The 17,652-nt window shown below is 49.0% G+C and overlaps 1 protein-coding gene across 1 annotated transcript in view; it reads left to right on the top strand.

Annotated features, from left to right (window-relative positions):
* Window positions 1-17,652, top strand: part of GABBR2 (gamma-aminobutyric acid type B receptor subunit 2) — a gene marked incomplete at both ends in the record, with an annotated part of 366,518 nt that overhangs the window by 272,915 nt on the left and 75,951 nt on the right. Inside the window, 3 exons of the mRNA XM_079706435.1 lie at window positions 8,749-8,829; window positions 13,024-13,174; window positions 16,216-16,348. Coding sequence (XP_079562561.1) covers window positions 8,749-8,829; window positions 13,024-13,174; window positions 16,216-16,348 — 365 coding nt within the window. The remainder of the gene's footprint in view (window positions 1-8,748; window positions 8,830-13,023; window positions 13,175-16,215; window positions 16,349-17,652) is intronic.

Below are 17,652 nucleotides of genomic sequence, written 5' to 3'. Positions count from 1 at the left end.
CTGTGTTCAAGGCTTCCCAGAGCCCCCAATCCTAGGGAGTAGGTGTGGCAGATGCCATCCGCGTCCCACCTGTAGTCCCTGAGCATCCGTGGTTCCAAACAAGCATCTTATTAAGAGCACCTACACCTCTCACCCTGTGCAAGGAACAGGACAGATATTCAGGGAGTTAATGCTTCCAGGGCAGCCCTGAGCCAGGGATGGATGAGAAGTGGAGGATCAATCCCCCAGCGTCCTTCCCACTTGGGTGGAAACTCCCAAGAACGCCAAGGTATGTTCTGCTCTGTCTCCAGAGGTCCCCATGAGATTGAGCCTCACTTGGCCTCTCAGAAACCTGCTCATTAATGCACCTTGCCCTGGCTCCCTTGCCTTCTTTGTCTCACCTCCCACACCCCTATCAATGTGTTCAAGGATCACCTCCCAAATAAATTACATGCATTCTTACTCTTGGCTCAGGCACCATTCTGAGGGACCCACCTGTGGCAGTAGGTAAGGTAGGTATTAGCATCCCCTCGGACACACACCTTGGGTGCAGTGGACCTAACCCCCTTTCAACTCCAAGTTCAGCACCCCTCCCCCATGCCATCACTGACTTGCACCAAACCACGTGTAGATGAGGATGAATACTAGGGAATTGGCTTTTTTTTTCCCCCTTGAGAGAAAAAAGAATCCATGTTACTAACGAAGTCTAAACATGGCTCAGAATTTGCAGCAGGAAAGGAAGTTGAGTGAAGCCGTGATTAGAGCCTTGTTTATGCTGTTCTTGGTGAAATCTCAGCATCTGCCGCGCTAACTCACCGTCACTGCCTTCATTAGGCCTGTTTGTAAGAATCTTGGTGAATGATAATCTGCTTGAATTTGGACTGCTTCTGTGCAGCATAAAGGACTCAGACTTTGGAATTTTATACTTCGCCACCTGATTTGAAGGGATGGGGTCTTCCACCACTCTAACAACGTAATTGTCATTCAGAAGGTACCTAGTGAAGTGTAGGTTTGTCCTCCCCATTTGCACACGTTAATTACCGTTTGGTCTTCAGGGTAACAGATATGGTTCTATGCAGTGTGCATTCCCTGAGCATCTGCCAGGCGCCTTACCAAGTCCTCTGGGGAAGCCAAGTTGAATAAGCCTCTGCCCCCGCCACTCCCTGTAGGGGCTTCATAATCTCTCTGGCCAAGTGCCAGTGCCTGTAAAAGCAGGAAGATAATTTCCCAGAACCTACTAGAAAATTTTTGGAGCTAGTTTGACTCTAGTTTGAGACTCTTAAGGCTGATTTTTAATATTCTTTTCCTTCTGTTAAGGCATATTTTATAGCTCTCTTCACTAAGCCACGGGTCTGAAAAGGCAAGTTTTTTGGACTGCCCCTCGACTTGATGTTAAGAGTGGAGACATAGTCCACTAAACTGCAAGTTACACCAGAAGTGTTGGGGGTCAGCAGGAATGGAAGGGCACACGTGATTATGGGCTCTTTCAGGCTGGAAGTCTGACCCTGACCTTGATACCCCCCAGCCCCCATGATCCAGGGCTTACCTTTCAGGGAGCTCAAGGAAGATGGCTTGGAAGACAGAATTATTTAGCAGACCTTGTCTTTCAGTGAGCCATAGATTCTCCATGTTGAAGGCAACCCTGACTTTCCTTTACAGCATTGCCTCTACTTGAATGCCTCCAGTGATAGGGAACTCACCTCCTCTCATGTGGAAAGTATGTGAGCTTCGAAGAAGCCATACCTAATCATTGCTAGCCAGGCACTGTGGCTTAATCTCTCTGAGACATCATTTCAGCACTTTTTAATTTTATTTTTATTTTTATTTTTTTTGAAAGTAAGTTTAAAGACACTTTACATTAGCTTATTTTATTTATTTATTTATTTATTTTGGCCGCGCCACCCAGCATGTGGGATCTTAGTTCCCCAACCAGGGATGGAACTCCTACCCCCTGCATTGGAAGTGCGGAGTCCTAACCACTGGACCGCCAGGGAAGTCCCTCAGCACTTATTTTAAAATAGTGAAATGGGACTTCCCTGGCGGTCCAGTGGTTAAGACTCTGCACTTCCAACACAGGGGGTGCGGGTTTGATTCCTGGTCGGGGTACTAAGATCCCACATGCCGCGCAATGTGGCCAAAAAATTAAAAATAAAGTAAATAAATAGTGAAATAAAAGGTGATTGTTTTCCTTGCTTGAGAGTGATGGTGAGACTCCAGTGACATGAGGCTATGAATGAGCCTGGCTCAGTGACTAGCACAGAGAAGAGCTGTGACAGCTGTTGGCTTCCTGCTCCTCTCCTGGGCACTCTTCACAATGATACCAGATCTACCCCCTCCAGAATTTCTTGAGCAAAGTGCCATCTTACTTCCTCAGGACACACTTCACACTCCTCATTTCATGGAACACTGTTATCACTGGTCCATGAAAGCCCCTCTTGTTTGTTTGTACCTTTATTTCCCTCATATTCTCATATGCCACCCCTGCCTCTCCCCAAGAGAGGCAAACATTCTAAGTGTTTAATGCAGATATTGTGTTTGTATGCGTCCTTGCAAAATGTGTATTGCTGTTTTGTGTGCATATTTTGAATTTGCATTGACATAAGGGGATTACATACTTGTTCAGCTTTTTTTTCAAGCAAAAGTTTGGACTTTAGAAGCTTCACAACGGTCATTTCCTGGCACCTGCATGCCAGCACTTTGTTTTTACGATGCCTCCATGTTGCTGTGTCTACATCTAGGCTGTGGCTCTCACTGCTCATTCCAGGGGATGTACGCCTCCACTCTCCCAGTGACAGCCACTCAGGTCACCTTCAACTCCCTGTCTCCAAACATAATGATTGTCCTTGTACATGTCCCCTTATGAACCCAGCTGGGTATTTCTTTAGGACAAATCCCCGTGAGCTGAATTGTTGGGTCGGAAGGTGTGTCAACACCCAACATGCCTAAAATTTGCCAGATGGCTCTTGGGAATGGCCGTACCCATCTCCACTCCCACCAGCATGAGGAGTCCTGTGTCCCTACCTCCCACCCACAGTTGGTGTTTCCCAGCTCTCTCATTTTTTGCCAATCTAAAGATATAAAGTCATATTATACTGTGGTTTTGAATGTCATTTCTCTGGTTACTAATGAGTTTGGACATTCCTTCCTGTGCTTGTCCGCCATTTGTTAATTGTCAGTTCTGATCCTTTGACCACTTTTATTTTGAGGGTATTGTCTTTTTCTTGGTGATTTGTAAGAGTTCCTTACGTAATCTAGGTTTCAGTCCCTTGTTGGCTTTAGACTTTGCAAACATCTTCTCCCATTCGGTTACTTGTCTCTAAACTTAAAGTCCCTGGTGAGCGGAAGTTCTTAATTTTGATGTGCTATTTTTTTTTCTTTCTTTTTTTGATCCTATGGTTTGGGCTTTTGAAGTTTCACAACGGTCATTTCCTGGTACCTGCCCGCCAGGTCCTAGCTGGGCACAGGGGGTACTGAGATGGGTAAGACACAGCCCCTCCCCTCCGGGGGCCCCCTGGTTCAGTGGGGAGCAGACACAGGACCCCAGCTGAGTGTGATACGTCATTCAGAGGAGAGGTGCTCGGCCCCGCCTGGCAGATTCCAGGAAGGCTACCTGGGAGAGGTGGCATCCAAGATGAATTCTAAAGAACCAGTGAGAGTTACCCAAGAGGAAGAGAGAAAAGGTGTTCTAGGTGCAAATAGCCTGTTGTGTCTGTATGTGTTCTGTGTCCCCTTGGGTATTCAGCTTTTGCCCTGAGCCAGTTTGCCTATAAGTCACTGGACAGATCTACCCTTGGCAGGATTATTATACTCCTGGGGCATTTGGCCAGTGTCCACCTAGTCTGTTAAAAATCTCAAAACAAAGGTCAGTGAAGTCAACTTACTGAAAATGCGACAGTGGCGTACTGTTCGTGGATAGAGACGAATGTGAGGGAGAATCCAGGCCAAGGGAGCACAGTCGCTCTCTGCTTGGTGATGCTGAGAGGTGCTGCTTAGACCTGCTTCCACCCAGTGGGAGGAGAGTGACCATCTAGGGCCTGTCCACAGGGGCAGGGTGGGGGAGGGGGGTGAAACATCACTTCCTGGAGAACGGCTGGCCAGCCTGGAGAAAAGCAGAATCAAGGCCCGAAATCAAAATCGCAGTGTTCCCATCTCTGAAGCACGGCCAGGGTCAGGCGTTGCTGTGATGTGTGGCCCCCAGGCGGAGCTAGGACTGTGAGGGCAAGTCTCGGAGAGCAGACTTTAGCTTGGAGTAAGGAAGACCCTTCAAAGCAGTTGCAGAATCATGGAACGAGAGCTGGAGGGCACAGAGATTTCCCCGTCTAGCCCACTTGTTTTATCAAGACCCAGGCAGAGGATGGCACTTCCCTGGGGCTCCTTATGGAGGAGACGGCAAAACCAAGACCCGTTCCAGGGGCCCTGTCCTCCAGCCAGAGCTCTTTCCTTTCCCTGAGTCTGGGATTTTGTTAGGGAGTCCTAGAATGGAGTAATTTTATAGAATCTTTGATGTTCATTGAGCCAAGGTTGTCTTTTGTTTTGCACCTCAGAGTTTTACATTTCTGTATGTTTGCAACAACAATTAAACTGTAAAAGACACGCGTACTTCCCTCAATGCAGACCTAGAGTCAGTTGAGGAAGAATGAGCATTTGGGGGTGAGGGAAGTAGAACCCAGGAAGCAGGGCATGGGGACCAGCTGCAGCAGGAGGTTGGTGACCCTACACCCAGCTCTCCCACCCAGGGGTTGTGATACAGGAGGGAGGCAGCACCGCTCTGTGATTGAAGCAGTTCCCCAGCCCCGTCTCAAGGATGCTCTCAGGCCCACAGCCAGGGAGTATTTTCAGACTGGACTTTTTTGGCAGCCTAATTTTCACCAATAGGACTTATTTTCTTTATGTATCATCCAAATCCAAAGTTGGAAATAAAGAAAAAGAAAGAATGCACTTTTTTAAGAGAATCCTTTTTTTTGCACCACAGCAAGGAACCAGTATTATTCTGCAGGAAAAGGGGCTCTTTGTTTTATAGTATTTTGAGCCTCCGAGAACAGAAAGTGTCAGCGTTGCAGGGTCCTTGGTCTAATCCAGTGGTTTTCAACTCTAGTTATGCGTTAGTCAACTTAGGGAACTTTAAAAAATATGACCACCCAGGGTTCACTCCTCAATCCCCCAGAGGTTTTAATATAATGGATCCATGTTGGGACCCAGGCATCTGAATTTTCTAGAAATTCCCCAGGTGACTCTAGTGCCTGGCCAGGACTGAGAACTATTCGAACCCCTGTGGTGTGCTTTGTAGATGGAGAAACTGAGGCGCAGAGGAAGGGAATCATCTGTCCAGGGTCGCACGATAAGTCAGTGGCAACCTACAGCAGGGCTAGCAGGGCAGGGAGGGTGGCCAGTGACAGACTCAACGCCACAGCCCCTCTCCCTCTGCTCTATTCTCTGCTGCCCCCATGAATCCTCTTTCTAGTCTGTCCGCAAATCCCCTGTTCCGCAGTCTTCACGTCTGTATCCAAATAAGTGGTCGATGTTCTTTGCACAACAGAGTTACCGAGGATCCCAAGAGTTAAAAGTTGGAAGTGCCCACCTGTCATGGTCACCAGCTGGCTGGGCCGTGGGTGAAAGGAAGAACACAGGGGACACCATCCTTCCCCTGCAGAGCCAGGAGGGGCCCTGGGCAAAGTGCAGGGGATGCGACCCTATGCTGCCTGGGACCTCAGAAACGAGACTTCAGGTTCTACTCAGGAACTGACCGGCTGGCAGGCATCATAAGGCTTGGGCACACCTAGGGCATGGCTGCAACACAGCTTCTCACATGTCACCCATGCCTTGAGCCCACAGCAACTGGGGAGGAACAGTACTCAGGGAAGCCTTCCTGGAAGAGGTGGATAGGGTTTGGACATGTTGGTTTGGTAGAGGAAGGGGAAAGCTACCTTCCAAGCAGAGGGACCATTGTGGGGAACAGTGGTAGTAAGAAAACACAGGGAGTGTTTGGGGACCTCACAAATAGCTCACAGTTACTTTTGTCGTGACTCAAATAACTACAATTTATTGAACACTTCCTGTGAGGCCCCAAGCCAGAAACTGCCTATAGTCTCTTTAGTCCTCATAGGCACTCTGAAAGTTGAAATTTTACCGTTACAGCCATCCACTCACAGGTCACAGGCTAGAAGGGAAATATTACTGGCATATGGGAATAATTTTACCCACCCGGTAGGGCTGGGTGATGCTGCAGTCACTAAACTACAAGGTCAGAGATTATGATTTTTTTTTTTTGTTTTTTTTTTTGCGGTACGCAGGCCTCTCACTGTTGTGGCCTCTCCCATTGCAGAGCACAGGCTCCGGACACGCAGGCTCAGTGGCCATGGCTCACGGGCCCAGCCGCTCCGCGGCATGTGGGATCTTCCCAGACCGGGGCACAAACCCGCGTCCCCTGCATCAGCAGGCGGACCCTCAACCACTGCGCCACCAGGGAAGCCCCTATGAATTATTTTTTAATCTTTGTAACTCCAGCCTTCAGCACAGAGCCTAGAACATAACAGGCACCCAGTGTTTATTGAATGAATGAATGAATGAAGTGATTAAACTAAGGGATTTAGTATAAACATCCTTCTTCGCCCAGATGTCCAAGTTCAGCTTAGTCAAGGATGAGGACATAAGCTAAGCTTCCTCCATCTACGCTGCTGCTTTTGAGGGATTCTTTATTATGAAACCCTGGGCCTGGCATGCAGTAGGCTCTCAGTAAGTATGGGCTGAATGACCAGCAGCCCTGCTCAGTATGGGTGGGGAAAATGCTCTGCATTTAGAACTAGGGGAGTCAAGTTCAGGCACCCGCTTGGTCGCTGCCCAGCACTTGGCTCTGAGCGTTCACTTAGCTGACATGAAGCTCCTCCCTCACCTGTAAAATGGAGTGAATTATGCCTGATTCAAGGTTTGCTATGGAACCCTGAATGCAGGAATGTGTGAAGCCCCCCGCCCCACCCAGCCTCCAAGCACTGCCCCCGGGGAGAGATTATGGCAGTTATGGTCATTGCAGGAAGCGGTGCCGTGGGATGGATGGTACAGCGGGTGTATGAGTCAGAGGGTCAGGCTGCGTGGCCGGGGGCGTGGTGAGTTGCCAGCCACACCACCGCCTGGCTCCTGATGATTTATTCCAGGCAGCCTGCATATTTCATGTGCTGCCTCCCCACACCAAATAAATAAATCAGGGCCTCCTCCTCTGAGCAGTAGGAGCTGATTATGGCTGAGACTTCAAAAGGCCAGAGCAGGGATGCTGGAGCTCCCAGCAGAGTCTGCTGATGTGACATTTAGGAGCTGGGTGACCCCCGCAAGTGACAGCCGCCTGCACAGCATGAGGCCTCCCAAATGGCAGGGAGACCTTTGCAGGGAGAAGGAAGTGACTTTTACAGCCCTGTTTTCCACCCCACAGTTAAAGGAACACAGGCAGAAGTGTGGCCTATAGGATTCCCTGTTCCGTTTCCTGAATCCTTATAAGGAACCAGCAGCGCACCTGTGTCTCTGCAGAGACATTCACTTAGAGCCAGAGGCCCAGCAGGCAGCTCCTCTGGCCACGTGCTTGGAATTCCTGCTGCTGTGTCGGCTTTATAACCCCTGGGCATTTTGAGAACCAGGGTCTGCAGCTCTGGGTACCTGCCTACCCCGCCGGTGGGCAGGTGGGCACTCCGCTCTGTAGTTATTACACTCAGGAGGCACAGGTGGCCTGTGGGACTCAGCCCAGAACTGTCACCTCTCAGGAATCCCATTAAGGCAGCCGCATGCCAGGGAAGAGCACGGCTGTGGGAACAGTTCTGGGTTTGAACCTGAACTCTGCTCTTAGTATCAATGGGGCTTTGGGCAAAGCCACAACCTGCCTGAGCCTCGGTTTCCTCATCTGTAAAGTGGGACTGAAACCACTTAACTGCACACAACTGTGAGAACTAAACAAGAAAAGGCATCTAAAGGTGAATCCCCTTGGCCCCTCCCTGCCCACTCGCCACCTTGTCCAAGACTGCGCTACCCTGGGAGCCCCACTCTCTACTCCTTGCCTTTGGCTCTTTGGCTGTAACCCCACCTTTCCCTGAATCAGCTTCATCTGTCATCAGTATTCCCTCACAAGCCTTGAATGGACCCTCTGTTCAAAGGGCTTCTTGTCCCTGTCTTGGTGGCATGTGGCATTGCTGGCCAGCCCCCTTGTGAAATTGTCCCTTTCCTTGGCTTCCGGGATGCCCACTCTGTCCTGGCGTCCTGGCCCCTCTTTCCCAGTCTCTTGTAGCGTCTTTGCTCTGCCTACCCCCAGGGCCTGGATGGGGTGGGAAATAGAAATGATGTTCCATAAGGTGGGAGGCTTGCTGCCAGAGGGATGATGTGTTTTTGTCTTCAAGGCTCTAGGGCTCTCCTGGGGCAGGGGGAGCAGAGTGGTCCACGCAGTCCTCGAGGGCAGAGCCAGATGGCAGAGGAAAGGTACAGAGAGACCATTCAGCTAATGACCCTGGAAAGACTTGGTAACAGGCAGAGAGTCCAGTGATGGGGGGAGGAGGCTCCCATCTATACATGTACAGCAAAGGATGGGTGACCAGTTGATGAGACGACGTGAGGGGGTATTTGTTGCAGCCCAGATCAAGGTGGAGGTTTTGTGATTCTACCTGGAAAAGGCACTGGGGAAAGGAAAAGCCTGCAAGAATATAGGCAGAGCCTGTGGGGGAGCAAGAGCTGGGACAGGAGCACCCAGACAAACACAGGACTTGGATCTAACCCGCCACTGTCTCTTGCTCCCCACAGACAGCAGGGAGGTGAAGGTGGGAGAATACAATGCTGTGGCTGACACACTGGAGATCATCAACGACACCATTAAGTTCCAAGGTAAGGCAGGTGGGCTTCTCAGAGGAGGGGGCCTGCTCAGGTGCTCCCAGGCCTGCATATTGTCTGAGGGTTGTGGATAAGCTCAGAGTCCTTGGCTGTGTGGGGAAGAGGGAACATCCTCTCCTCTCAATCCATGCACTCTCTCACTGAGGACAGGATACCATCACCACGTGGGAGCTGGGTTCCAGCCCCTGGGGTGGGTCACTGGAATTTGCATGGAGTGCTGGCTCTCACCAAAGCATCTGTGTTTAAACTGTTGAATGGCCAGAAGTAATTCTTTTTATGTGTGGCCCAACTAAATTTTGCTGTGTCACCTCCTCAGAAAAGACATGGATGGGCTGGTAATAAGGCCTCTCCACTTGCTGCTCTTCCTGGAAAACCATTCCCTCTCTTCTGCTGGAGAACTTCTCCTCAACATCCAGACCCAGCTCATATGACACCTCCTCTGTTCAGCCTTCCCTGATGCCCCCGAACTGAGTTAACGGCTCTCTTCTCTTTGCTTCCACAGTCTTTTGTCTCTGCTTTTCTTATGGCCTCTGTCACTTTGCATTGAAATTAGTAGGTTATTGGACCATGAGCTCCCTGACTGAATCCTATTTGAGTTTAAATTCCTGGCACCAGCCAGGGTCTGGCACATGTTGGGGGCTCAGTGATACGTGATGAAAAAATAATAAATGATTGATCGAGTAAATGAATGAGTGGGTGGGTGAATAAATGAATGAAAGGGTGAGCATATGAGTCAGTGAGGAACTGGGTAGATGGATGGATGCGTGTGTGGATGGGTGAATGGGTGGGTGGATGGATGGATAGATGGACAGCCTCATCACGGGGTGGCTGTGGAGGAAGCTGCCATACCCATAGCATCCAGATGCTGTTACTTTGATTCCACTGGGAATGCAAAGAACAGACAGCTGGCTTTCTGCACCTGGAGTTCCTTCTTAAATCCAAGGCCACCAAAGAAGGCTCTCCCATGAACCATTTGGTTAGATTTTGGATCTATGGGATTCCACAAAGCTCCAGGTGGCCTCAAAGAGGAGGTGTGGTCTTCACGGTCCCACCTGAGGGAGCTGTCACCAAGCCCGTAGTCACTTACTACCTCATGGAGCCACAGAAAAATTCTGAAAGTGGGTGGATAAGTCCTGTCATGCCTGTTGTACAGATGAGAAAAGGGATCAGAAAACTCCAAATTCACACAGCCTGTGAGAGGCAAAGCCAATTCTAACCACGAGAGTCTGATCCCCAAGATAGGGCTATTTGCTCCTGGATGCAGGAGACCTGGGTTTGCTGAATAAGAATTCTGGGTTTACACATTGAAAGAAAACTTCAAACAGAAAATAAATAAAAGGCACAAAACAGAACTGAGAGGAAAAACATAAATAAAAAAAAAAAAACCCAGCCAGGACAATAGCTAGTTATAGTTAGGAAGCACGAGGCCAGGATAACACTGAGGCAGCAGCTGTTCCAGGCTTGCCTCCTGCTTCTCAGAGCTTCCCTGCACCGCCCGGAGGGTGGATAACCAGTCTCTGAACCCAGAGCCGAGCCAGGACACCTGGGCAGAACCCAGCTCTCCTGTCCACACCCTGCCTGGGTTCAAGTCTCACCCAGACCCCTGCACCAGCCCCCCATGGGTTTTACCCACCCATCACCAGTCTAACCCCCTCAAGTCCATTCTGCCCTCAGCTGTCATGTCACACTGAAGAGGCCCACCCAGTCGCCATTGCTCACAGCGAGGGGCCTCTCCCTGGGGTGGTTGTAAGACCTCCAGGAGGGGACCCCTCCCCACTTCTCTGCCTGCTCTTTCAGGTCTCCCCAGCCAAACTGCTGACATTTCTGCACATGTGCCGAGGCTGCACCATGCCTTCGCCTGTGCTGGGCCGTCCGCCCAGAATGCCCTTTCTTCCATGTCTTCCTAGTAAACAGCCAACTACTTATCTTCCTGTCAAGACTCAGCTCCCACATCATCTCCATTCTGTAGCCTTTCCTGACCCCATTTGGCAGAACTGCACTCGGCCCCCTGCTTCCTGCTCAGGCCTCCCTGGGCCTGATGTTCTCACACCACCTGGACCCCATCGCTAGAGGCACTTTGCATAGTGATTAAAGCACAGGCTTCAGGGCTAGGCAGATCTGGGTTCAAATCTGTCCAGCTTTGCTACTTACTAGCTATAAAAGCCACTTAACCCCTAAAAATATGTTCCCTCACCCCGTAAAATGGGAGTAATCTTCTCTACCCATGAGACTCTTAGATCAAGTGAGAAAAATCTCTATTAAAGTGCTCAGCTCATGGTAAGCATTCAATAAATGTGCTTGCTACTGCCTTTAAAAAAAAAAAAAAAAACATGGCTAGTGTGTAAGTTCCCTGAGGACAGGCACTGTGTCTTGCTTATCTTTGAATCACTGGTGCCCCACACCAGGCCTGACAGTTGGAAGGTGATTATCAGTGATGATGCCCATCATTAATGAGGACGAATGAAGGAAGGATGGTGATGAATGGATGAAGAATGAATGAATGGATTGGGTGGGGAGCAAGAGACAGGACTGCTGCTGTTACTAACACTTCTGATAAGCTGTTACCATTTGGCTTCCATAATGACTTGGCTAAGATGCACAGTGAGAAGGTGCCATTTTGGGGGAAGACAAGGTGGAATAAGAGATGTTGATTTTCTGAAGTTGTTTCTACACAAACTAGTGGTTATAGTAGTCACATAACCTTTGATCCAAATCTAGCGCCCTTGCTTAGTGCCCAAAGAGGAGCTTATTTCCACCAGGAACTCATGGGCACTCACAGCTCTTGTGTTCGGGATCCAGACGGTGCCTAATGCAGCCCAGGCTATGTGGGGGGAGGGGCGAGGAGGATGGGGAGTGGGAGGAAAAATTTCCAGGTGTTGAGCTTTTACTTCTGGAAGCAAGAGATGGTGTTACGGTATCACCTTGAGTCTGCTTTTGCCCTGACTTTCGGCCCTTGAGGCCACTCTTATAAGTGTTACTTTGCATGTAAGTGCTTAATGCTTTACATTAACCAAGCCAGCAGGTTTCTAGCTGTTTTTAAACCTGACAGTTCCTCTACTGCTTAGATGATTCAGACTCTTTTTATCCATGGAATGTTTCCAAACACATTTGAACTTGCTAGCAGAGTTTTTTAAACAGATGTGCAGGGGAGTTCTCAATCCCTGCCACATCTGCCCATCCTCTGCCTGTCTCCTGGGAACGGAGGCATAACCTAGGTTGGCACCCGTGGCACAGCTGTGGTGGGGTCATTGTGACCCCTGGTGGGCCTCCCAGGTTTGGCCACTCTTGAACATCTGACCGATTCCACACTGGAGGGAAAAGCTTCAAAGTGTCACAATTCCACAGCAGAAACCTGACCTGAAATAGCAGCTGAGAAAAAAGGGATCTGCAAGAAACGAGAAGTGGGCAGGTGAGGAAAGGGTGTCCCTGCATCTTTCCTCCCAAACCAGCCTGTACCTGGTAAATCAGGACAATTTTGCCACCATCCATAAAGATGAGTTTGCTCTGAGGCCCTCAGGTCTCCCCCATGTGCCCTTGAAGAATGAGCAGGGACATCTCTACAGTCACACAGCGGGATGGAATCCCACAGTTTCTGTCCAGTCCTGGCACAGCAGGGAGGCAAAGGCATGCCAGTAGCTTCCGCCTCCCACAGTAAGTCTTATGAAAATGGAAAACCAGAAAGAGCTTTTATAGCATAATGACCTTGAGGCAGAAAATCCGCAGCCAGAGCACATATATGTCTCCACAGAATTGACAGGCAAGGTTTCCACCCTGTTGAGGGGCGGCCATTATCATGTGTTAGAGCAGAGTCCTTGAGAGCCCAAGCCAAGTTCCTCACCCCAAAGGCAACCAATGGTACCTACTCACAGCACCCAGCCCTGCACCTTCTAAGCCACTGATACCTTTGGGGAATAAATGGCGATGGGTTTTCAACATGGTAATTAGACCAAATTCTAGTCTTCTGATGGCGATTAAATGCATCACAAATCCCTTATTGATTCTGTTTAGAGAAAGAAATAAGTCCTGGCTTAGGCTCCCTACTGGCCAACTGCTAGAGCCCGCTCACCCAGTGACGTGTCCTGCACAGTTTGTGCACAGGTGGCAGATGTCAAGGGCATCCAGGCAAGGATGTTCTCGGGGACTGACTGTGCACTGAGCTCAGCTGATGCCTTTTCCTTGATCTTCTAGGATCCGAACCACCAAAAGACAAGACCATCGTCCTGGAGCAGCTTCGTAAGATCTCCCTACCTCTCTACAGCATCCTCTCCGCCCTTACCATCCTGGGAATGATCATGGCCAGCGCTTTTCTCTTCTTCAACATCAAGAATCGGAATCAGAAGTAAGTCACTCATGCCCTCCTCTTGGATAGTGCTTTCTGGATAGACAAGCCTCATAGACAAGGTGTAGGAGCATCACATAACACATTCTCCAGGGGCACAGAAGAAGTTACTAGGGCAGTTTTCCAAAGTGTGCCGCTTAGTCACTGGGATGTCATTAGATGTTTCATGTGAGTGAGTGTGTGCGCGAGCGCGCGCACACACACACACACACACACAGAGGCAGGAGTGCTGCTTGCACAGGAAGTCTGGCTTAAACAAAATTGAAGGGTCCAAGTCCACAGGTCTTCTTGGAATTTTGGCCATGCATGTGCACTGTGTGGTGGTCCAGGAGGAGAAATATAGAAGCAGAATTCCCCAAACGTCTTTGCCCCACCCACCAGCATCTTCAGGAAGCACTGCCAGAGGGAGATCGCTGAGTTCAGTAAGGGCACTTCCCATCCATACAGCATATCACAGCCCAGGAAGCACCTCCTTCATCATCTCGGTTGATCCTCGAATAACGACCGCAGTTGCACATGAGAGCGCTGGCTCGATGTCGGAGGGCTGGAAGGCCCTGTCCAAGGCCGCACTGCTGCGTGTAGCAGAGCCTATCCCCTGGGTTTCTGGCCTTGATCCCTTTTCCCCCACGCATGCCCTTCCCTCTCCAGAGGAGAGCAACTCGCTTGAGTTATTCCGGCCAGCCATGGGTTGTAGGGGCCACCGCCCCAGGCGGTGGTGTTTGCTGAGCACAGCCAGCTTCTCTGGTTTCCGTAGCAAATCCCTGAACCCTGCTCCCTGCCTTGTTGTGGGAGTGGCTGAGCAGGGCTCAGAGTGTGGGCCTTCGCCGGGGGAACAGCCTCGGTGCCCCCCACAGGTGGCGCGGCTCTGCTGTAGTGCCCAGAAGGCACACAGGGCAACCTCCTGGGCTGCAGGGACAAGCGCAATCCCAAGAGAAGAGGTTTCTCTCTCTCCCTGCTTGCCAAGGAGGAACTTGGCAGCTCTAGAGCTTTTGTTGTCGTTTTGGGGTTTGTTTTCTTTTTGGTTTTGGTAGCAGCTGCTTAGGTTAAACCTGTTTGCTGAAGAACAAAAAGTTGTATTCACCTGTTGTTTTATTTATCACCAATAACACATATATTGCCTCAAAAAAAAATCTGAAGCAACTCTGATCTACTCCGTACAAGCCTTAAATGATGACCATGCATGTTAGCACTCGACACAAGGCCCTGGGCACGTGGTCAGCTCGTAATGTTAGATTCCCTTCCTGCAAGATGCAGTAGCTTTTGTCATAACAGCAAGTTGTCCCTGTCGTTAAGACTGTACTCCTTTAATTCCTAACTAACCCCTCTTGGCCTCCTGGGGGGGAATTACCATTACTCTTTCCAATAGGCTGGCTTCCGTGTGAATTTTTTTTCCAATAAATTTATTTATTTATGTATTTATTTATTTTTGGCTGTGTTGGGTCTTCGTTGCTGTGCGCGGGCTTTCTCTAGTTGGGGAGAGTGGGGGCCGCTCCTTGCTGCGGTGCGTGGACTTCTCACTGCTGTGGCCTCCCTTTGTTACGGAGCACAGGCTCCAGGCACGCGGGCCTCAGTAGCTGCAGATGCAGGCTCAGTAGTTGTGGCTCACGGGCTTCAGAGCACAGGCTCAGCAGCTGTGGCGCACGGGCCTAGTTGCTCCGAGGCACATGGGATCTTCCCGGACCAGGGCTCGAACACTTGTCCCCTGCATTGGCAGGTGGATTCTTAACCACTGCGCCACCAGGGAAGTCCCTGTGTGAATTTTTTGACTGGCTTTTCAGATTAAAAAATCTACAAAGAGATAGGAAATAAACATCACTGTGGTTTCAAATCCCCCTCTCTTCTATCTTCCTTAATGCTACTCATCCTTTAAGGTCTCCCCCATCCAGGAAGCCTGCCTCAGTTCTGGCCTCTCCCCTCCTTGCTTCCTATGGTAATAAGAATGAAGGGGCCTTAGCGGTTCATGGTTTACGAAAGGACCTTCAGGGACCCAGTCCCCTCTCAGCTTCACATGTGTCCTAGGCAGTGGTATATGTGCTTTTATAGGTGATGAAACTCAGTCGGCTAATTGACTTGCCAAGGGTGTACCTCATGAGGTTGCAGGGGCGCTTGCTGGACTCAGGGCTTCCAATTCAAAAGCCCATGAGAGGTCCACAATTTACAGCCGGCTTTTTATCTCTCTACTACTTTGACACTGAATTTTTAAATGTGGAAGGATTAATAGAACTGCAGAATGCAAAAGAAAATGCTCAGGGAACAACTGACCATAATTACAACCTGCAAAAGAGCACCTGGACCATGGGGGCACCTGAAAACCCAAGACATTCTGAACAGATTGTGCTGGGGGAGCCAGACACATCTGAGAGTAAATTCCAGCTGGCTGATGGTTTAACACAGCCTGGTGAAGACAGGGGGAGGATGGGGATGGGGACTGCATTGTCCATCTCCATCACCTGGTACTGGGAGGTACCATGCGTGTGGCCCTCTTTGTGCTCAGGACAGTGTGAGCTTCCGGCAGCCAAAGTGGATGCTCGCTTACCACCTGAGGACCACAGTTCCGAGCAGCCCTGAATTCTCACCGGTACGGTCTCTCCTAGACCACTCAGCACGGGAATGTGTGGTGTGGCCATCTCTCCCATCACTGTGGAAGGTTGCTGAACTTAGATTAGAATTCTCTAGATTTGGCTGTCTTCCCAGCCCCAGCCAAAAAAAAACTGTTGACTTAACATCTTTGTGTAAACTAAAAATGAATGGTAGAAGAAGCCGGCAATACAAGCTGTCCCCAGAGAAGTGATAGGTGAACTTGACTGAGAAGACAGGAAAATCAACAACTAGAAATCGATAGCATCACGGTCCTATAGTGAGGGGGAAACAGCCCATCAGAGGCAACACAGCCTTGGGGAGGGGGCAGTGAAAGAAACCAGGGTCTCCATTTTTCTCTCCCTCTCTAGCCTTGGTGACAAGATACACATTCAGAAAATATTTGCTGCAGGAGTAGCTAAATTAACAGTTCTGCTAACTATAGTATCTCTTTCTTTCGTCAGGCTGATAAAGATGTCAAGTCCGTATATGAACAACCTTATCATCCTCGGAGGAATGCTCTCCTATGCATCCATCTTTCTCTTTGGCCTGGATGGGTCCTTTGTCTCTGAAAAGACCTTCGAAACCCTTTGCACCGTAAGTCATTCTGCACATTCCAGTGGTTTGTGATACAAGGTTTTCTTGGTGACCACAATCACCAAAAACACAGATACAAACCCAGAACTGCATGAAAATACATGAACAGGCAGCAGACAACTTGTTCAGCCATTCAAACCGTTCAACAGGGCAGTGTGGTATAGCTTTCAGACCAGAATGGACTTAAGTATTGCCTGTAAAATTAAGATTGTGGATTTAACAGGCTGTTGCTAGAAGACAGCCCACTGAGAATGATTGAATAACCTAGAAAAGCAAGGGAGAAAAATGCCCACCCAGGCACTGTGCCTGGGGTCAGAGTCAGGGCTGTGTAAGAAGGAACAAGGCTAACCATCAACCTTGACAGCCATCACAGAATATAAGGAGAGATGTTTGTGTGGATGACTTTGAGTTGTACAGAAAAGATCGTTCTCCTTATTCTCTATTTAACAGCAGTGTTTCTCAACCCTTTTTTTGCTAATTGCCCCCATAAGGAGCCTTTTTAGGCTTTTTTTTCTACTTATCCCTTCTTGAAATTTCAATACCAAAGATATACTGTATTTCTGTTTATGTACTGTATATATACCTATAGTTTCTATATAAAAGAGTAATATTTTTTCAGATTCAAGAACCAGTGTTGTCCCCCTTGGGCACTATATCACCCCCGTTGAGAATGCATATATTTAAGGAAGCCCAAAACAGTGTAATTTATTTACTATATTTTAGCAATGTTATTTTGAAAATTAATTAACATGTTTAGAAATGTCGTTGCCTAGTTATTGTTGTTATTAGTTGTTTTTCTTCTTAAGGAGTTTGTACATTAGCAGTTAGCAATTGTGTAGAACTCAGTTGAAAGTATCATTGGCTTACTTTTTAGGATGAGGATGGCCAGTTGGGATTTATTTCTGGACATTACTGTGATCTCTCAAAACTGGGTTAGACATGCAGTAATTCATCCAATTCCCTGCCTGGAGGACCAGAGCTAGAAGGGATGGTCAAAGGATCAGTGTTGACCAGATTAATCCAAAAGCAACTCTTTTGTTGTTGCTGTTTTCTATTAAGGTGTTAAGAGCAATGTACGCCCTTTTTTGGAAAGCAGTCTCTTTTAGATTATATTTGGGGCTCTATAGTCTCAGTGTCGCCCACTACTGGACGATCCTAAAGTAAAGGTTGTCAGTGAGGATTAAACAAGTGGAGGACCCCTTAAATGTGCTGCAGGTCACCACCCACACCTTGGACTTTCAGGACCGCATCGGGTCTGTCAACTTAAAAAAAATGCGCAACGTGAGAATCGTGAGTTACGTTTT

Source organism: Hyperoodon ampullatus, assembly GCF_949752795.1.
Source record: "Hyperoodon ampullatus genome assembly, chromosome: 6".
In the NCBI taxonomy this organism is placed as follows: Eukaryota; Metazoa; Chordata; class Mammalia; order Artiodactyla; family Ziphiidae; genus Hyperoodon; species Hyperoodon ampullatus.
Note: the sequence above shows the minus strand (reverse complement) of the source record. Positions and strands in the feature narration are given on the sequence as shown.